At 33.0% G+C, this 23,778-nt stretch overlaps 1 protein-coding gene across 3 annotated transcripts in view; it reads right to left on the bottom strand.

Annotated features, from left to right (window-relative positions):
- The window catches only part of LOC126773321 (fibrillin-2-like), a 51,342-nt gene extending 27,853 nt beyond the window's left edge, over window positions 1-23,489 (bottom strand). For 2 of the 3 annotated variants that reach the window (XM_050494148.1, XM_050494150.1), the window contains exon 1: window positions 23,415-23,432. In XM_050494148.1, the coding sequence (XP_050350105.1) occupies window positions 23,415-23,417 (3 nt within the window). In that variant the 5' untranslated portion in view covers window positions 23,418-23,432. Of the gene's footprint in view, window positions 1-23,336 lie in introns of all 3 variants that reach the window. The other variant, XM_050494149.1, reaches the window with a different exon arrangement.
- Between the last annotated feature and the right edge of the window lie 289 nt (window positions 23,490-23,778).

Below are 23,778 nucleotides of genomic sequence, written 5' to 3'. Positions count from 1 at the left end.
ACACCCACTCTTCAAATATTCTACCATCAAACACCTATACTTACTTTTGTTGTGTCACTATTTGAAGGGTGAGTGAGCCAGTAAAATAAAAGGCACAAAGGGTTAGTTCGTAAGGTTGAAGGGACTTTGACGATGTAAGAAATGGTTAATATTTCTAACGGCGTCAATGTCTATAAGCAGTGGTGACTACGTATTGTATATTTAAAAAAACGGGTTGAAACTTTGTACATTTGTAGTTCATTTTTAAGTAAAGGTTTTAACGTACTAAAGATGGCGCACGAGTCGTATCGAATAATTGTTTACAAAAAATACAAAGCACAGGATAGTCATGAAACAATCCTTACCCATATTTAATTTTAAGCGAGCGGGTAACGGCTAGTATTATTATAGATAAATGGTAAGAGTAGGTATGAACAAGTGTCGCTCGACTCTAACGCATCTGAGTCATTGGTCCATTGCCGCCCACCACCCATCTTCCGCACTGCCGACCGTTACCACTAGCTTTAGAAACATTATACTAAGCGACCTTGGCCCTCTGTAGCTGTAATATATATTAAAAATAGAAAAATCTAAATGAAGACTAATTTTTATTCGACTGCCCAAAAAAGAAGTGTACTTTTTTACTTTATTCCTCCATAACTTTTAAATGTCTGAATTTAAGATTTTTTTATTTCAAATTACACTATCTACTAATTATATAGATCAAATTATTATACCAGAAATATATTGGATATTTTATGTAACTCATCATTAAGTAAGAAAGGAACAAGATAGATAGAACAAATAAGAAAATTATTTAAATTTATTAACAACTTATCGATTTACTTAGAAGAAATATTCTGCAACGACAATAAGTCGCATATAAGTTATTCAAATGAATGATTTTAAACAAAAAGATCGCTTATTATAGACAGCTAGTGTATATTTCAGGGTAATAATAATAAAATTGCTCTTATGAATACATTATTGTCTTACAATATCAAACGTTAAAATTATAAAAAAAAACTTAGACACGCTACCGAAATACTGACAAAAATAATCGACAATCTCGTTTCGTTTATACCATTAGAATAAAAAAAGTTACGATAATGTTACGTAACGTTATCAATAAAATGCATATAAAAAGTATCCTTTGAATAAATAAACAAGAAATCTTGAAGAAATGAATAGTGTTAAACGAACTCTCCCTAAACACTTAAAGTATGAACATTTTGACGTTGTATAAACACATAGTTAAAAACAGAAATAAAAATATTATTTCATACTATTTTGGCCCTTATAAAAGAATATATAAAGTATATTTTTAGATGTAGCTGTTTTCGTTCAATTTCGATTATCTTCTATATCAGTGCAGTCTTGTAGGCGTTACTGGCAATGATTTAAAAGAATTCGTAATGCATGATGCAATATTCGATGTGTTATGAAATACCTTTGAAACACATTCCGACAAGTTAATTCCTATTTTATTATTGTTACTGTTGAAGAATAATTGATGAAGGAAGAATGAGCCCAATGGATCTAGGATTTTAACTCATACGATCATAAAATGGAAGCCATAAGGGTAACGAGATATTTCAAATATTTCGGTTGATATTTTATTGTGGAATCTTTATTGTATTTACCAAGCGTGTCATATATTCATTTTGACATTTGACATTCATTGTTTCAGAATGTTTTCACCATGCTAGACTTAGCATGGTAAGAAAAAAATATTTTATGAAAGTACTAGTTACCTTTTGCTCAAAGACCTAACAATTAAATGGCACTGCAAGATGCATAAAAAATTCCTACACCAATAGCATAGCGTCAAAGTTTTTATATTCCTTGTGCATTTAATTATACTAGCTCACTCACCCTTTAAACTGATACACAGCAATTCATTGATGTTTGGCAATAGAATAACTAATAAATTCGAGGTACCCACCCAAAGACATTCAGAAAGTCCAACGTGTAAAAACTAATTAATATTCTACATTTAAAAATTATTTAACAGCTAGTAATTATCTTACTTGGTCAAAGTGAATATAATGGTCGGCTTAGAATAGTACTCCCCCAATCTCATCCCGTGGGTGTCGTAAGAGGCGACTGAGGGACGGGGAAAAGGGGGGATGGGCAGCAGCGTCCCCCCTCCCATAAACATCTTACCCCCTACTGCGCTCGCCAACACGCCTGCCCAGCGCGGCGAGTATGGGCAAACCCCTCCCTAAATGGCAGATGCGCCCAAAAAAAGGCCCCCAGTTACCGGCAAGCCCGCTAGGCCCGACCAAGGTAGCGGTCGCGGTATCGGCAGGGCAGGGGGTGCTAAGAATCACCGGTTCACGGCAGGCTACCGTATAAAGCGACTGAAAATGGCAACGTATAATGGACGCTCGATGAGGCTGGACCATCACCTCGCCGAATTAGAAGCAGAGTTAAGTCATATAAACTGGCATATACTGGGGTTATCTGAAGTCCGAAGACAGGGGGAGGACACGATAACTCTAGAGTCCGGTAACTTACTCTACTTCCGCGAAGGTGATAACCTCTCCCAGGGTGGTGTCGGTTTTCTAGTCAAAAAGGATCTCATTAGCAGCATTGTGGAAATCAGTAGTGTGTCGAACCGGGTAGCGTACCTTGTCCTAAAACTTTCCGACAGGTACTCCCTGAAGGTCGTACAGGTATATGCGCCAACTTCGACATACTCTGATGATGTAGTCGAAGCGATGTACGAGGACATCGCAAAGGCCCTCAACGACACCTCGAAGGCCCACTACAATGTTGTTATGGGAGACTTTAATGCTAAAGTGGGAGTACAAGATAGCGGTGAATCGAAAGTCGGACCTTACGGCTTGGGCTGCAGAAATCACAGGGGGCAAATGCTGGTAAACTTTCTCGAAGCGCAGGGGCTTTTTTTTGATGAATTCTTTCTTTCAAAAGAAGCCTCAGAGGAGGTGGACCTGGCGAAGCCCCGATAACGTGACAAGGAACGAGATAGACTTTATCATTTCGAATAAAAGGCACATATTTAGAGATGTTTCAGTGATCAACAGGTTTAATACCGGAAGTGATCACCGCTTGGTTCGAGGCACTCTAAATATCAACTTAAAAGCCGAAAGATCGAGAATGATGAGGTCTACTCTCCGACCTACCATGCTCCAAGCTGCTCAAGGCTCCGAAAAGTTCCAAATGGAACTTCAAAATCAATTCACCGCGTTGGAAACCATAAGCAGCATTGATGAGAGAACCGACACGCTGGTCAAAATACTGCAAAACACATCCCGCAAGTGTTTTCCGCCACAGAGAAGAGACAACGCACCAAAACTCTCTGCTGAGACACTCGAGCTCATGAGAAAACGACGAGAACTACCATCGTTTTTGTCAGATAAGGCCTTAAACCGAACAATAAAAACGCTGACGCGACGCGATCTCCGACGCTCCAATACCCGTGCCATCAAGGCTGCGATTGAGCAAAATCGGGGATCGAAAGTGTTCGCTCGCAAGTTTGGGAGGCCGCGTCTGACAAAACTTAAAACTGAAAATGGTGGGGTCGTTACCTCTAGGCCTGAGATTATCGGAGAAGTAGAGAGGTTTTATGGGCAGTTGTTCTCTTCAAGATCGGATAAACCCGTGGGAATCAGTATTGATGACCAGCGCGCCCCTCTTATGCGCCAGTACTCCGAGGAGCTCCCGGTCGTTGACCAAGGAGAGATTAGGGCGGCTCTAGAACAGCTTAAAAACAACAAAGCTCCGGGAGATGACGGAATCACAACAGAGTTGCTTAAGGCAGGCGGGACTCCGGTCCTGAAAGAGCTAGCAAGCCTCTTTAATTCCGTCATCCAACATGGCAAGACCCCGGAAACGTGGAGCGGGAGTGAGGTGGTACTGTTTTTCAAGAAAGGTGATAAAACCCTCTTGAAAAACTACAGACCAATCTCCCTCCTGAGTCACGTGTATAAGCTGTTCTCAAGAGTCGTCACGAACCGTCTCGCCAGACGACTTGACGAGTTCCAGCCCCCAGAGCAAGCCGGCTTTCGATCAGGCTACAGCACCGTGGACCACATCCATACTGTTCGGCAGATTGTGCAGAAGACCGAAGAGTACAATCAGCCGCTGTGTATGGCATTTGTGGACTACGAGAAAGCCTTCGACTCCATCGAAACCTGGGCAGTGCTCGACTCATTGCAGAGATGTCATATCGATTGGAGATATATCGTGGTACTGAGATGTCTGTACAACGCCGCTACAATGACTGTCCACATCCAGGACTGTAAGACGAAGGCGATCCAACTGCGCAGAGGGGTGAGACAGGGGGATGTAATATCCCCGAAACTATTCACCAACGCGTTGGAAGACGTTTTCAAAACGCTGGATTGGACTAGGTATGGAGTCAATGTAAACGGCGAGTACATCTCACACCTTCGATTTGCCGACGATATCGTCATCATAGCAGAGTCGCTGGAACAACTCACCGGAATGCTGCGTAGCCGGCGAGTCTTCCCGGTGTGTCGGTCTCGGTATAAACTTGGACAAGACCAAGGTCATGTTCAATAGGCATGTCGTGCCGGGACCGATATCCGTCGAGGGGAAACCTCTCGAAGTTGTTAGTGAATATACCTACCTAGGACAGATAATACAAGTCGGTAGGAACAACTTCGAGAAGGAAGCCGATCGAAGAATTCGCTTGGGATGGGCAGCATTTGGCAACCTTCGTCAAGTCCTCAAGTCGTCTATACCGCAATGTTTGAAGACGAAAGTCTTCAACCAATGCGTCTTACCTGCCATGACATACGGTGCCGAAACGTGGACACTAACTGCGGGACTAGTCCACAAATTCAAAGTCGCTCAGCGTGCTATGGAGCGAGCTATGCTCGGAGTATCTTTGAAGGATAAGATCAGAAATGAGATTATCCGGAAAAGAACCGGAGTCACCGACATAGCTTGCAAAATTAGCAGGCTGAAGTGGCAGTGGGCTGGTCACGTATGTCGTAGGACCGATGGCCGTTGGAGCAGACGAGTCCTAGAGTGGAGACCGCGAATCGGCAAGCGCAGCGTAGGACGCCCTCCAGCCAGGTGGACCGACGACCTTAAGAAGGTGGCGGGCACCAACTGGATGCGGAAGGCGGAGGACAGGGAGCTTTGGCGCACCTTGGGAGAGGCCTATGTTCAGCAGTGGACAACGATTGGCTGTTGATTGATTGATTGAATTATCTTACAGTCCAGCTGCAATGGTTTTTCTTATTCCATCACTTTGTTCCACTGCGGTTTGGTGGATTCACATGTGTCAAAATTTCTTTTGCCATGTCATGCTGGTTTCATTTATAAAACATAGTCTGAGTTTAACTTGCAACCTCCGCTTATAACACTTATAATAGGCTTTTATAATTTATTAGTACAAAATTGTTTTACGGGGGTTTCCATAATCCAATCAAAATTTACCATGAATAGTAATTTCATTACAAAGTGTTTCCGACTATCTATACAATGTAGTAGGTACTAGCTTACCGACTGCGAATACGCCGCATGAGTGAAATTAATGATGAATATGTATTTTAAACAATTATTATCGAATATCCAGTCAAGTGATACATTTGACCGTCCTCTGATAATATATGTATATATCTTATCGTACGCTCACGTCTTTTCTTCTTATTCAAATCTTTGACAGTATCTCTAAAACTATCGTTCTGAATAGGCGAAATCAACGATCGTTTTTAATTTAAAAAACCGAATTTTAATTATTTTTAATTTTAAAAGTTTTATTTATTTTAATATGTTATTGTTAATACTTATAGCTTGTAATTTGGTTACAAAATATTTTATTAGAGATTCATATTTAATACTTTTTTAAAAGTTATTGTAAGCATAAAAAATCAAAGCTGAATGCAGAAAATTATATAAATAATATAACTTTACATATTTATAATTTATTATGTAAGTATGATCATATCAATTAAAAATATTTCGATACGATACTATATATCTAAATATAACTTAGTTTGATGTAAAAATGACTTTATTCCATATACGATATACGAGATATCAAAGCAGTCACGAACCTGCGTCCTCTTATCGAGCATATTGGATTGTTTGTAACTTCAGATTCATTCACAGTTACTTATTAAAATATACCTATTTCAGACAGTGGAGTTAAGATAACATTAGGAAGAGTATGTAAATTGCACAAATATTTTATATCTTTTACTGATGAGCATCAATTCAATTTATAAAATATAAAAGGAATACTTAATTAAAGTAAATGTAAAAAGTTCAATATAGTTTTTGGAGCTCTTTCAACCATGAAGCTGCGATGTGGGTTGGTGGTGAATACACTTACTTATTTATTGTCAATGTGAAACACTACACCAGTTTAAAAAGACCGAAGACAAACCGACGAAATTTGTCATTTTTTTCATTGTTATATTTCCAAAGTTTTTTTGCGTTGAACAGACCATTTTTTGAGAAATACAACAACTTTAGGGAGCGGAACAGTCACTAAATACATATAACTTTACGGCAAACTATAAGAAACAGGTATTTATAACCCAAATGAAACACGGTTGCAACCACGTAGCACTGGTAATCTTTATTCAAAAGATAATTTCCATTGTTAAACGTGCTAATTTGAGAAACTATCAGAACGATTTCAAAAAAATATTTTTGCGATAAGCCTATTTTTCCATTCATTGAATATCTTTTTCTACTTATAAATTAAAAATAATTGCATTACATATAAACATATTTGGCCTCCATGGATTCTTAAACTTATTATCATCCGATTCAGATTAAGCTTTTGTGAAAAGTTCTTCCAGGGCCAAAATAAACAAGAATTGTTCTTTATATGGTCATCCTTCAATATAAACACTTTATATCCATAGAATTGTTCTAGCAACGTAAAGCTGGCACGGGTAGCTAGAAGCTATATAACTTTAGACTAAAACCCTTAGGAATGAAGCAGGAATTGCTCCTGCTGAACCACCATATTTGTTTAATTCATCGGCGATGAAAACGCAGTATGCAGCTAGTTATAAAATAATTTGTGCAAATAAATATAATTATATGATATAGTAACAAATCTTATAATCGCTGTCCTATATACCGGGTTCAATAAAAACATTAATTATAAACGATAAATGCAGTATTATTATCTCAGAGGTCATTGTTACGGGTGTTGTTAGTTGTTACTCAATCATATGACATTTCTTTTCGTAACGTTTTAGGATTCCGCAATTTTTTGGACTCATGCAATAACTATTTATTCTGGGGGGTTTATGTGGTAATGCCGTACAATATATAGCATTATAAACATTATTTTATATTTAATTTTCAAATTGTTTACATTATGTAAAGCATGTTTGATATATTATGTTCATTTTATAGCTTATAATATAGGAACGACAACTTACTTAAGCGTATACCTAATACGACAGCAATTAATTTGGCAAATATTAATAACGTTTACAGGAAATTTAATGACAATACATTATTATATTATACGTTTCGAATAACTCATTTATTTCATTTAGATAAAAAATTAGGAAAAATTAAAACATTTTTTTAGCTCGTGTACCACAATCAAAATATAATTTAACCAAATATATATCATACTAATTTCAACAATTATTCGATAATCAATATTCGTCTTGCGAGGAGAACAGGCCTTTGCTCACTTGTGGGATACTAACAAACTGCTACAACATATTCAAAATTAAATACTACAAAAAGGGCCGAAAATAATTGAAGATTCTATTTTAGCTTTATAGATCGGATAAATTATTTATAACAATTATTTATAAATGTGCAAGAAACACACATACTTATAAAATCGTTTATCGATAATGATTATTATCAACACACAGAAAACTACCGAGATGAGACAGCTGACATTTGGAAAGTATTTTTATTTTATAAGGTAAGCATCTGCTAATAAGCGCTTTTTTCAGAAATATCAACTTTAAACACACGAATGGGCCATTAGTTATGTATAAATTTAAAAATCATTTGGATGCTTGTAATTCAAACCGTCGCCTACTTCGTTGTGTTAAATATTACTTGAAAAGCATTATATAAATAAAAATTTAGGTAGAACCAATCACTAAATATACAAGTATTAAATTACTCAAAAGTAATATTCACAATTGATAACTCTTAATGTGATAACAATGTTAAATGCATCGTGATAAGTAAATATAATATTTTTATATTAAAAGAACACTTGTTATATAAATGTATAAACATCGTTATAGCGGCCATGTTTAATGGCCTCCAAAATGGTATTTAACTCTTTATATATACTAAGAATAATTGAATTTAAATTAAAATTATCAATAACAAATAAATTAAAAAAAAATAATGTTGCGGCAAATTTTAACAATATACGGATAAGTTGTATTTTGCTAATATTTGCATTGTTCATATTTGGATTTCAATATTGATACACGTCGATTATATTATGTAATCACAAAAAACATTCTCATATCAAACATAACGATTTTGTTCTAATTTTATTTATGTAGCTTACATACTATGCAAACTGATTTACGGTTAGCTAAAGGCAAGTCGTTAGTTTTCAACGTCGTAATGGATGTATGCAACCAACTCATTTCTGGATTCGAGGAGTTTTATGTGAAACAGAGTTATAACTTAACCTACAAAAAATAAATAGGTATTTGTCATAATAAAATTTGCCTAGTAGCGTAAGATACAATAGCCACAATATGTTTGAATTGTTGGCTGATTAAGAAAGAGCCATGCAGCATCCGACAAGACGAGTTGTCCTGACATTGGCAAAAGGTTCCTTTATGTTCATATCCCAAAAAATATCTCAAGGTAAAGAGCAATCCGTGAAGTCATGACTGGTCAAAGAAGATCTTAAGACGGCGTTAACAATACAAATACTTCTCGTCTCATTAGAATTCCTGTCCTGAATTTCCTGAGTGTCACATACTCGAGTCGATCATCGATGTGCGTCAAGAGTGCGTGCGCGTGCGTGCCGTTATTACACGATGCGACTGCAGGATGCGTCGGCGCTTTAGATCAATTTCTAGATGTGAGGTCGTGTTACACACCGCTTGGCGATAATAAATGATGTATAAATGTATTGATTTATATAAATAATATTATTTCTAAAATTTATTGTAGTGATAAAACGATTGTGGTCATTTGTTTCCGTTTTTAAATTAATTGTTTATCACAGTAAAAAGAAGCGTTAACCAGTAAAAGCATAAAAAATCTCACGATTCATAATTGTAGTATTTATTTGTATATATTTTATTAATTTAAAAACCTTATTAACCGTAAAAGATACTTATACTCATTTACTGCCCAAAATAGCAACTTTTATTAATTGAGTATAAATTGTTACGTAAATGATATACATTTTTATAAAGGTAACATTTATTTTAAAATGAACTCTTATTAAGCAATATTATTATAATATATAAGAATATTCAACATAAATGAAATACTTTATTTTAGCAAAATAGATAAAAATTGTACTATGTTTTGTTAAAATTATTTATTTGTAGTAAAACTTGCTGTATAAATCCGCTACACGCTCCGCTTCCCAATGTGACTCAGAGTTTAAAATCGATCGTCCCCAATTGGCCGGTTATTAACGCACGCTACGCCCGCGCATCAGTTATACATACAAATAAACAAACTTATACGCGTTCATTATCCTATCTGTTCCCTACAACTGGATTCCGATCCTATTTTTTTTTAATATCATAGTGATGTACTATTTTAAGGGCTAGCAATGAATATATAAATTAGTATAACAGTGGATATTTTTTATATTCTGGACACGTATGTTCTAATCGATATTTAAATATTAATAACTAAACTTCATAGACACTGAAATAGAAATAATGCTAAGTAATATTTTATAATATGCATAATTACAAATAGGCAAATTATATGTAGTATTATTGATATCTTTTAATAAGACTAACTTACAAACTTACATGTTTAGGTAACCAAGATTTCATTTTGAATATGATAATTAACAATAAAAAAGACCTCAATATTTAAAAGCTAAGTCAGCTTACAGAATTTACATACAATGCAATTACATAACAAATATTTTATTATATATATTTGACGAGCCGGTTGGCGTGGTTGGTGGATGCTTGTCTTTCACGCCGAAGGTTGTGAGTTCGATTTCCACCCAGCACAGATATTTGTGTGCATGAACATGTCTGTTTGTCCCGAGTCTGGGTGTAATTATCTATATAAGTATGTATTTACAAAAGAAAAATAGTATATGTAGTATATCAGTTGTCTGGTTTCCATAGTACAAGCTCTGTACAAGCTTAATTTGGGGTCAGATGGCCGTATGTGAAAAATGTCCCATGATAATATTATTGTTAAATATACTGAACTTATTCTAAATTCAAACAATGTTACCCCTTAACACCAAGCAATGGTTCATTTTTATAACGCTATACATTAATTAAGATTCAAGCTACACGTGTAATTAATAATACTCTTTTCAAAACACGCCGGTGTATCATTTATGTTAATTCCTTAGATTAATTGTTGTTCGAGATTTATTGGTTACAACTTTAGTGGAATTCGATTCGAATGTTCAATTCATAATTAGATATGGACGTTTAATACTTTGTACATTTTAAAAAGTATTAAATACATATATAGAAACGGTGAGTTTTAACAATAGTTACTGTATTTATTAAAATTAGAAATACTGTCGGACTTTTTCGTATTAAACCAAACTAATACTTTTTCGTTTAATAATCATTAAAGAGAAGAAATCCACTGTTTATAAAATCAAAATAAATTTTTTTCAAACAGACTTTTTGACAAGTAATTATAAATCGTCAAGCGCTACCACCGGTTCCGAATGTCAGTAGTAAAACTCAGTAGTTTTTTTTTACAAAAATACAAATTTGTATCAATTATATACACTTAGTTCCTGCACGAGATCCAGCAATCATTCAATCCACGCATTTTTGTCAGACATATATTCAGTAATAGGCTTTACTAATAAGATTATTTTTATAACTAATTGAAGCCTGCTTTGTGGCAACTCAAGTTTACTTCCTTACACCATCATCAGGTCAGTTTGATACTACAAATAGAGAAGTTATTGTAATGTTCGAAGGTATACTTGCGAAGTTTTAAATCGATTATTGAAAGTACGTTAAAGTTTCCTTCCTAGATTTAGTTACACTAACTTGCTAGTTACATATAAGTCAAGAATGGAAAGCGAGGAACGATATTTCGTTTTATTACTACATCATAAAATATCAGTGTAATAAAATCTTTCAATAACTTCATCAGCATTTATCATTTGTAAATTTTCTAATTTGTTAAATGTAACAAACAATCCGACCAAATTAAAGAGGTCACCTATTTGAAAGAATTCACTTCTTATGTTAACTGTGTCTGTAATTCGGGTTCTGATAATTTAGTTTGTATACTTAACCTAAAAAAATCAATACATTCAAACAAATTCCACTGATATAGTGCGCTGCAAAACAATCAAATCTGTAAATCTTAAATTGAATTTTTAAACAAATTTGTTAATAAAAAAAAAAAGTTTTAATTTCTAAATATTTGCAGTACCTACTAAAAGCATATTATTTACGTGTCTGCTTATAAGACATAATAGTAAAAGCCATTATTTCAAAGGTCCAACCTTAATAAGTTATATTAATAAGTTCATTTGGATTTCGATTATATTCAGATACGCTGGTCTAGGTGTCATTTTTCTTTTGAATAACTTTTACTAAATACAATATGGAAACTAATTTAGTAACGAAATTTAATTCGCTTGCTCGTATCACATCGTTTTGAGTTCGGCGCAGTGTACAGTCTGCATGAAAAATGATTTGACAAACTTTTAATTCTATCGTAACCAAACTTACATACTTGTTGTGCATCTATCGATCGAGTGACCCATGAGTTGAGATGGGGTGACTCTATTCTACTCAGCTGGAACCATACGGCACATATTACAAATTTGAAACACGGCTCCTTATTTAAAAGTGATTTGAAATTGAAAAACCCCTTGAAATATTATGTGTATCCAAACGCACTCCCACGTGCTGCTTAATTTATTTTATCGCATAATTTTACCTATAATAACACTAACTCAGTTACACTTATAAAAACCAATATTAACTTGACTATAAATAGAAATGTATACATGTAAAATGCTAACAATTAATTTTATAAAATAATAATAATTCTAAATTAACTGTCAATTAAAATAAACAAAAATTTTTTAGGTCATCGAACTCTGACAAGTAGACAGCGAGGCGCCTGGCGTCCGACATTGATGTTAAATGATTGATGAATGATGATCCGATGATGCTTTATAAATTTAACCAGCTACAAGCATTATGCGAATAACTGTACAAGTCTTAATAAGCTTATCTGTGCCGTCAAAAAAACGTCTACTAATGTTATTACAACACAATTTTCAATTATGCCCAATTATAACATTTTTACTATGAAGAATGCAATTAAAAAATTAAGGTCTTAACAGTAAGATATCGATATGATATATATAATACATGGTAATGTAACTGTTAAATAATTTGGAAAACATCCTTATATTACCAAAGTATGTAACATCGTTGCTCCTTCGCCTGGTTTCTCCTGTCGTTTCGGATTGCTATCACCTTGTTTTATGAGATGAGGAAATAAAGGACACTTGATTGTGATTACTCAAATATTTGACCACTATAATATATTTTATACCGTTGCCATCATATTCTACGGTTTTTATATAACAACTTGAGAAGAAAACCGACACAAGAAACATAGCAGTATAATATGTGTTCTTTGTTCCAATGTGGTTATACATAGTAACTCTATGTATAACCACATTAATTTACCAGTTAATTAGAATTAAACAAACGATATATCTATACGATTATTACAATATATAGTATCAGTTATGAACAGGAATCGATATTGCGAACATCGATTTTAATAAAATCTATTACGCACTGAGGAATGTCATAAATCATTGTATTAATCAAATGTGGCCGTCACAGAACGCCTGGCAAATTTGAAATATCGATCAGTAAATAAAATATATACAAACTTCTAAGCCAATGTAATTAACTGAACAATAATGTATGTTAACGAAAATCTATAGAATATGTGACATTCAACAACAAGGTAGATAGTAGAAAGCCGGGGCGGCGAGGGGGCATAAGTCATAGTGTCACGCTGTTTGCCGTCGCGGCATACGAGTCGTACCCCCGAGGCTAGGCAATAGATACTTTGCACCGAATATCTCTAGACTGGAGATTTATTGAATTTATATTTTATTGAAGCGTACTTTTAAATTATATACAAATCTTCCATTATTGACACAGCCCCGACCTCATAAATTTACAAAATAAACGGTATGTATCAAAATCATCAATCAACATGATAGATTATCATCTTAAACTAAAGAAAGTAAACAAACGCACGTACGACGACCCCGATTCTTGTATTATTAGATTTTTAAACAGTACACTAATCTAAAGTGGAGCGCGGGGTTAATTACGTAAGTATTTCAAGTTGGTATAATATTATTCTCGGAAAAAATATATTTTTGTTAGCATTTGTAACAAACTTAGGTAGATAGACATTTAGAGGTTTTGGGAATACATTATTTCATCATATATTATTTCGATAAAACTTCATCGATTACATTTACACGTTATTATACTCGTATTACACAACACACGCCATAGAGATTCTCAGGCAGATTAGCGCTGACAGATATGGGGGTTTTCATTTTTAACGTACTTTATCCCTATAGTAGTCATAATTATGAATGAAATGTCCAAAATAATAATAAGAATGATAAATTATTTTAATTTAAAAACTAGATATTGGTGGTAGAATGCAGTTCAAGCGCATCTGGATACCACCCACTCACAAGTCACTACAAATCTGGGGCATCTTGTATAATATTGAATTTGTTTTGTATAATATTGAACTAAATGAACATGATTTGCTTTGACTTTATATATGATGATGATTCCTGGTCGATTTCGGTCACGGTGGCCGTTCTTGACGGAGAATCACAGATGCACTCTCTATTCCCGAATTTAATATCTTCATATGTAATTGTATGACTAATGCATCTTATCATAGAAGCTTCTAATCAATGGAAATTACCAACTATCAGACGATCTGACTTTTTAACATAAAAAAACATAAACCATACTACATAAAAATATCATTAGATTATAGATTAACACAAAGATTCACAAGCTCATCTCGGCAGTCAGGACAATTATTTATTTAAAATTATATACAATACCAATCCGAGGTGTTATTTTGTTTCAGAACATAAGCAGACTATATATCATTTGTATTTTGAAGAGAACTTATATGGGAGTGATGACGTTAGAATTTTAGTTTAACGTTAAGTTTTCTGAAGCATTTTTTAATATCTGATCTGTGTGTAATCTATTTGTGATACGCGCTTTTTATTACTAGATATTTGTATAACACACCAGTGGAAATTGCATAAATGCAATTCGACTAGTCTGTCAAAATTGCATGCGTTATTCTAAACTAAATTAACAAAATGCAAGTACATCAGTTAACTATAATCTTAACAAAGTAGGTTATCTCTATGACCCTAGAGTAATTAACTCCTAAATTTGGTCCAGATTCATTATCTAGAACTAGGCGATCTATCGCTTATTTATGCCACGGTCATTCCTAAATTATTATAATAATATGTAATCATTAATTAATAATAGGAAAGAGAAGAAATCTATTGTCACGATTTTATGCCGTTGGAAATATGCATGTGTTTTAAGGTATTTATGTATGCATGTGTGTAATAGTTTATTGAGAATGATTATAGAGGATATAACATAACGCTACAACCCACAGCTGAGCAGCAAACGTTTGATGGTAAACTCCGCACGGAGTAACTATACATAAATAAATTGAATAAAATGTAATGTATTTAAATATATAAAAAAACTTTTAACTTATTATAAAGATCAGAAAATTTGAAAAAAAAAATGTTTGTCCTATTTCTTTCTTAAAAATAACCGCAACATAATGGTCTGTGAGACAATTCAAAACAACAGATTTTATCTTAGCCGATTGATATTTAAAATAAAACAAGTTTATTCACAATTATAAAACCATTTACAACTTGCTCACACAAGTATTTTTATGTATCTCGAAATGCAAAATTTGGTATAACCTATAATCTTTAATATATAAAATAACATGTAAACCAATTTAGAATAAAATACAACTACTTACAAAGCGAAAACAGGAATAATTTATCACAAAACACAACACGAAATGAGAGAGACTATATTATTTAACGTGTTTCACATTCGGGACACGAAACGACTTAGAGGACTATGCTCTGATTTCAGTTGTAAGGTTTCGGCGACGGTTGATTCCAAAAGAGAGGTAACCTGCCTTTCGCCCAATGTAGCTCGTACGATATGTCGAATTTAAGGTCGTTATAGATATACCTAATTAACTATTCGCTAATTAAATAAAACGAAGTCGCAAAATATAAATACAGAATAAGGCACTTCCCGACATATATATATATATATATATATATATATATATATATATATATATATATATATATATATATATATATGTATGTTAAAATTACTATATTGAAAATTCTCATTAGCAGCCCGGAATCTGAAAGTTGGAAGTGTGTACACTCCTATGCCTTGGTAAGCACGTAAAGCCATTGGTCCTGCGCCTGACCTCTTTCCGATCGTATCGTGCTGTCCCATCGGTTTATGAGAGTTACGGAATAAAGAGTGCACCTATGTTTGCGCACACACTTGTGCATTATAATATATCCTGCGTAGTTAGCTAATCTCTCTTGAGATTGGCCGCCGTGGCCGAAATCTGTCTGGAGGACATTAATAAGATACGGCTTTACTTATAAATGCTATTTGGCGAGTATTTAGTTAAACAATGTTAAATATATCTTCTTCTTTCGAATGTCAAATCAATAATAAAAGAAAGAAAGATATCAGTCTTTAGCTAAATAGCCGCTACACAGCGTTTATAAGTAAGGCCGTTAAAATTTTAACTCGTATAAGCATTATTGAAGTGTTTTTAAATACAGTCAAAAACATTTTTAAAAAAATCATAATTAAAAAAAATGAATAGAATGTGTCAAAGACAAATCGTATAGGACATAGTAGTGGACTGGCTTTAAGCTTAAACAAGTAACGTCTAAAATGTTAAACTATCGATTGTACATTTATGGGTTGTCGTACCAGCGTTAATTGGTGACTTGTTAGAATATAGATTACATGTAAGAAGTTATTTTAACTTGTTTGAACTTCAGTAAACAGCCTCTTCAAAGTATGGTCAAAGGTAATTAAAAGGCCAGTAAATTTCCAACTCCTAAGCAAAGGTTTTCCTTCCTCATGTCAAAAAGGATTGGAACTTATTTCATATGTGGCAGAATTTCATCCGACAAATAATGTTTCCTCACGATGTTTTCCTAAACCGCTGAACAAGAGATACATCAATAAACTATAAACACAAATTAAGCACACAATAACGGTGTTAAAACTATTAAATAACTATAAAAATAAAAAATAAAATTTCAAATACAAGTACAATTATCATTAAAGTATAATCCAACTAAACTTGGCTTGTATCATATATCATAACGTTAACGGAGGACAGAGGGCTGTTCATAGTCGAAGAAAGGGTACGCGGAAGCAGTCGGCTATCAGATCAAAGATATGTTATGGAGAACATCTTGGGATATTATTATCTTAACTAATGCATAAACATTCATACAATTTCCTTGATCTCGGTGAACAAAGATCTGTACATGGTGATCAGCTGGTATCTCTTAGCTCAGGAATAATTGAAAGTGCAATAACAAGACTACCTCTGCTGTAATGATTTACATACGAATTATTTACATTGAGAATTTAAACAAGTGTAAACAAATCAAGTTGTGGAATAGTTGCTAAAATGCTACCAGATTTTTTCCATTGTATCGTTATTCCGATTCTCTGAAAAAATAACCAGCGCTATTTTCATCGGTGGAAGCAATAAAACGGGATGTATATGTTTTGTAAAAGATTTTTGGAGTACTAATACTTCAGAAAATTATACATTTATTTGAAATGAGTGAGGCTTCGGCTGTTGAGATATTAATAATGACCGTTTTTAAAAAATGTATAATAATTCCTATTTTTGTTTCTAGTCAAGCATAAAGAATTTGTTAGGAATGGGTACGATAATCGTCCAAGGGTTCGCAATCAAAGCTATCATCATCGAAGTACATCATTTATATTCCTATAAAATTTATTACTATTTTAAATTGTCTTATTTATGTCTTTTGTCTTATACGCATCAAAATTAAAAATACCTACTTTACAAATCATACTAATGTGGAATACTGGGTTGGAGCATTTTAACGGTGCATCGCGATTCAGATTAGGAATTAAATAAAATGTTATCTTTACAAATGATTCCCTTATTATATCAGAGATCAAGTTTCTAAGAACAATCCATCAGTTTATCGCAGTTATAAGATTATCTCAAAAACTGCACCACTAATGCTCCTCTAACAGACCTAAATAGACAAATAATGACATTGCAACCTTGGTTACATCTCACTGAACGATTACGAGGAAACCGCATTCATTTTTTAATATTAACATTGAAGTTGACAGATTATGTGTATAATCTTTATTTTTTAGCTTAGTAACAAAAAATAAGCATTTAGTTATTTATATTTATTTACTCGTTTATTATAGTAGAAAGACGCCAATTTTATATTACTGACTACAAATAGTTTCTGAATTTCCGCTGAGTTTCGGTCACCGTTTCTTCTCAAGTCTGATATATTTATTTCTGATCTGGTGGTAGGTTATTGACAATTAATAATAAAATATAATACTTCTTATATTGAAAGGAAAATTGACCTTGATAGTTTTTGAAATACATTGTACTAAAAACAATCTATTACTAATTATGTTTCTACCCGTTTGAAAGTCCCATTTTTCCAATTGTTGTTGATAAGATATGTTTTCTAATACATGGCGATTTTTTTGTTTTCTAATAGCAATAGCAAATGATATTGACATCAAACAAGTTTCCTTCGGACTTAATAGTATATTTAATTATTCTATATTACATTTTTAAATCATAATATCAATCATTTGATGCCACGCCATCATTATTTGACAGCAATTTTAAACGAATTACAATATTTGATTGAATTGTTACTAGTAAAAAGATGTGCAAAACAATCCAATCGATTTAATTTAAACAGTTGCAAAATTTGACCCATGCATATGTAATCGATGTTAGGCAAAAATACCATTATTTTACTTGGTCGAATTCACAGATAAAAATGCGATATCGTTATGAATATTATATTTTATTAATAAAATAATTTAACAAAAATTAAAAAATAACTATTCCTTAATAGAATTTAGTTAATTGTTTGCGTCTTTATTAAGTTTTTACATTTTATATCTCGCGAGATGTAGATTAGAATGTAAATATAATTAAAATAGCAGAAATTCCAAGCAGATATGTGAGTGTAAACACTGATAGCGCAATTATTTTGCGGTACACATCTAACCGGCTTAACTCGTCATAAAACGAGAAAAACAGACGCTAAAATAAATAACTTACAAGAGAATCTCGACAAAAGCCGTTGCCCAGCGGTGGGACATTCATTTACTTGACTATGGAGATATTAAATGCATAATGATGAGAGTTTCTCAACTCTGAACTAACTGTGACTTTATCTGTAATATCTTGAGGCAAAAACCAAGGTACCTAGTACTACACCTTACAAATATTCGATATTATATAGCTAACTTACTAAATTCAAAATCAATGGAGAAGTTCCTTTTAGTAGGTATATTTTCTGTATATGAAACCTCTATTATTTTTATCCTATATCATGTTAAAAATAATAGTTACTTTGGTGACGTGATGATAAACTCCAAACCGATGTCGGTCACATTGGCATTCTCAAAGGAGAATAGCCAACTTGCCTGAAGATATTATAGTGCACAGAAGTGTGCGCAAAATATACTTATTCTCATAATTCTATGGGATAACAATCCAACGTGACTCTAAAAGATCAACGCAGGACCAACGTTACGTGGTTTCCGAAAAACAATAGCTTCCCAACTTCAGGCTGCTTTGATATATGAAACAAACACAATCTAATTACTCGTGTTACTTGACTGCATAGAGTCAGTAACTCTTTTTTGGGGCATCGTATGTGTTTTTACAAAAGGATCCTAGAAAGTGTTCAAACTGCCTCTTTCAAACAAACTTAAAAAATATATAAAGGACCTCTTGTGTACAAAAGGTACCTAACACAATTAGTGAGTTCATGGCTGATACCTTTGCATACCTTGGGGGCGAAACGATCATTTATTTGTTATATTTAAAATTTGTAAATAATTTCAAAATTTTACAATAAAAAACCGGAGAATAAAGCTCAGCGGTTTTTTTCTCAGTTCAGGGTATTTTTTTGCCAAACCAGAGGTAGATTTTAATTTGACAATCAAGAAGTCAGTGTAAAACATTTTTATTAAATAAAGGATTTTGATTTGATGTTAATGAGAACTTATTGACAGAAACACTCAAAAATTTTAATTAGCTCGACGGGAATCTCGATCGGATTTGAAATCGCACGCATTTTCCGAGTAGATATTTTTTTTTTTCAAAAAAACATTGTAGAAGCTGTCGGAATATAACTAGTACTAACCCTTCTGGTAAGCAAACGAAGTACTCTTAAATCTTAAAAACAATAGCAGTAAATTATTTAACAATAATAATTTATTTATTGTCAACAGCTTAATGAAATACAAGCGGTGTGACAATGTGAAGACGTTTGATCCTGACCCCATGTACATATGCTTAAAGATTAGATGGAGCAGACACCAGAATATATAAATATATGTCATTTATTATTTAGCAACCACAATTTACTTTTAAATTAAAAAAATCATAACTCTATATATATTCTGATACCGACTGAGTGATCTTTGTTACTTTACCTTATTTTTAATATTCAAACCACTTCAACAATAGTTTTGGTTATCACATAAACAAATGACAGTCTTAACAACTGGGAATTATTCATAATTCATTCGAACACTTTATTTTCCTATACGAAACCAAAAGAAAATAAGCCTTAATGTGACGTAGTAAGTGTCAATTTTGACAGCAACTATTATATTTATGAGGTCCCATTGTATTTGTGTTTGAGCTAGTAAAATCGCGAATACAATGACAAATTAACCCATACAGGCCAATGACAACAGTTGTATTAATCTTAGACCTAGACATAGGGCTGGCAGTGATCTAATATTCCCAGAATGAAGAGAATATTTTTACACGACTACCGAAAACTTTATTGTGATAATGAAGAAAGTTAACGAATATTTATGATAAAAATAAGTGCAATAATATTAAAAAAAAGAAAATCTATGATAATAAATTGCAAAATATTAGTTAAATTGGATATTTTATGTTTGTATGTAAGAGTAATTTTGGTAAAATATTGATTCATTATTTTCACGTTCTAAGTTTTAACACACTTAAAACCAATTTTTGAAAATTGGTATACCCACAACGTCAAACGTTTAGTTTTAAAATGTACTGTTTATTTTATAACACTAAATGATTTATGTTACAATAAATAAAATTAATTTTTAATATTAAGCGTTGCAATAAAGAATTAAATTTTAACAACATAATGTAAATCTTAGCCAAGCGTAAGACAAACACACACCTCTCAAACTAAATGGTAGATTGGAACGCTATAAGGCTCTAGGACTCTGAGTAATAAATAATTAGACGAGCTTTTGTAAGCTTCGACATGATATGATTCATCCGGAATGAGCTGTAACTTATGCCGGAAACAGATATTAAATAATACATATATTTCATGTAATATATTTTTAATATGCCTAGATAATGTAGGAATATATTGGTTAAGTAATTATGGCTAAAATTAACAAATTGATGGATAACCGCGAAAAACTATATCAGATCAGATTACATAACCTGCTTACCATTACTAGACCATAGCTTAAAAAAATCTTTAATAGACCGAACGTTGAAAATAATTTTTACCGGTAGGGTTTTGTACAGACCCATCTTGGTGGGTGCTACTTACTCACTAGTTTATTTACTCCAAAAGAACAAGTTATCTTTTCCTTGTTTTAATGTGAATGGTAAGTATGCTAGTTTAATTACAGGGATAATTAGCGTTAATGCAAATAACTTACTCCATAGATTCTCTGTATGGTGGCGCAGTAACGATAATATACATTATATCTGTTATATCTTACCACCAGGTGGCATTATTTGCATGTATGCCATCTTAAAATAAATAAACAAATAATTATGGTTACATAGCGCCTGTTGGTAGATTTACAGCATTTGAAAAATAAGACCAAATAACTGCCTGAAATCAATCGTAGACAATACTTCTATGACATATGAAATTCTTCTAGATCAAAAGTCTTGAAGTCTATCGAATTAGTAGTTAAAGTTAAAAATTAAATACTCACAATCTTATACATTTTTTTATTTACTCAATGTCGTACTTGCATATTTCTCATTTTCATGACAAACTCGCAGCGATCCTAGGCTATAAATAAAAAGTGAAACAAAGCCGCAGAAGTCTAGGTATCAGGACAAGACAGTGGACAGCATAGACTAGAAACAATTATGAACATAGAAAAAAACGTAAATGTAAAATAAACAGCATCTATGCTAAATATTCTCTCATATATCGCTTCTGTCATAATATGCTTTTGTACCTATAAACACAATATCAAATCTTTCACTTGTCTTTATCGCAGTTATTCGGGATCAGTACAAAGTTATTTTATGACACTACATGAATAAGGATTTGCCAGATTTTCACGACTGACCTGCCTGACTGCTTGCCTGACTGCTTGCCTGACGCCAACTCTCCTTAAAATGCTTTTGCTAGCGGATTTATTTCCTACAGAAATTGATAATTGTACTAATGATTGTGTTTTATAAAAGAAAAAAACTTTAATCGGCTGTTACAGGTGGGATAATAGATTGAGAAAGTGTCTCTATCGAACTCTTCCAGAATCCACTAGGCATACAAAACAGAACTATCTGAATTACATTTAATCATACACGATTTTTTAAATCACAATAAATAAAACCATTAATACAATTGAAATTCCCACACTGGACTTAGTAACTGTTAACGGACGTGATTGCGATTGCGCAAATTAGCCTTCTGCTGTTCCTATACTGATAACAGTAGCATAACCCTGGCCCTATTTACTGAGGATGTACGCACACGCTAATTGTTGGATGATAGCAAATTTTAATTAGGACTACGAAATCTTTTATGTAGTTGAGTTTAATAAAACGCACTGCCTCATTGTTTAATCTTCAAAACGAATCATTAGCAAATCAGTGTGACAGAAGCTCTCTTAATTAATAGGCATTTTCAGTTTACAAGAAAGAAAAGATATTTCAAAATCCAATTTTCGTTTGCACTGTTTTTGTTCTTTGATAAAAAATGGAATAAGAAAATTGTCGTATTTCATTTTAATGAATCGCTTTGAGTAGTTGAAAAAGCTGTTTATTGAATTTCTTGTATAAAGATCGCTGACAAAGGCCTCTGAATAAAGGGACGGCGAGATTTTAAACAAATTCTCGTAAATAAAATTAATTTTACCAGTCGCGTTCTCGTATTTTGTTACGAATTGTGGGGGATCGGCATTCGCGTAAGTAGCGAATATATTCCACTTAGCACCTGGCTTTTCACAAATCAAAAACTGCACAAAAAAAAATTAATTTATATTATTACTAAATCCGGACATTTAAAATTTTAATTGAACAATTATGAAACACTTTCGCATTCAAATAAATTGCGAAATCATTTGTTAATTTTTATAGCAATTCTCAACTTTGTGAATGATATTAAATATCATTTTAATTGAAACATATGTATTTACTTCAGAAATAAATGAATTTTTATACAACTACCCTAACTGAAATTTTGGTTTCATATTCATTTCTTAAATTTATTATATTATAAATTATTATCGTTTCACTAAAAATATAGATTTATATGGTCTCTAGATATTAATCGATCAATAGGACATAAAATGCGCAGGGTTATTTTATTATAAAACTTTACGATACAAAACAGAACCGCTAGTAAGATTAACGACAACAAAAACATCCCTAGATGCGATTTACGTAAATAGAAGTTTTTAATAAATTTACTTTAATTTACAACTTACAAAAAATTAAGACAACCTTAAAAGTATTTATTATTAAAATATATATTTTTTTTTAAACATTATGTAATACGATACCTATTCGTAGCTGTAATGGGCGGTCGAGCGCCCGGGGTCCGCTTATTTATTATCCTTTTATTATTTTATCACAATTACCATGCCACTGGTCTCTGATAGGACACGCGACAGCTACGGACTGAGAACAACAAGACACGTGCGTCCGGGACGGCGGCGCACTGCCAACTGACTGAAATCGCGAGCTTTATCAATGGGCGCATGTTATGCGCACGCGCACGTATGCTCTACCACTTAGATCTATGCTTCCGTTACGTTATTAGTGCTCTTTACCTAATGTTTGTTTATTGCCTCGATCAAGTGGGTGCTTGTTTTTCTATCAATATCAACCCAATGATATCAGATCTGTACCACATCCGTATCACATCTTCAGCATGCAAAATTTGGAGCCAATTAACTTATCAGTGATCTCCAATAAAGTTATATCGTTATTGTTAATGCAATA

This window comes from Nymphalis io, chromosome 14 (assembly GCF_905147045.1).
Source record: "Nymphalis io chromosome 14, ilAglIoxx1.1, whole genome shotgun sequence".
NCBI lineage: Eukaryota > Metazoa > Arthropoda > Insecta > Lepidoptera > Nymphalidae > Nymphalis > Nymphalis io.
The sequence above is the reverse complement of the archived record's forward strand: the minus strand, read 5'-3'. Positions and strand labels throughout refer to the sequence as shown.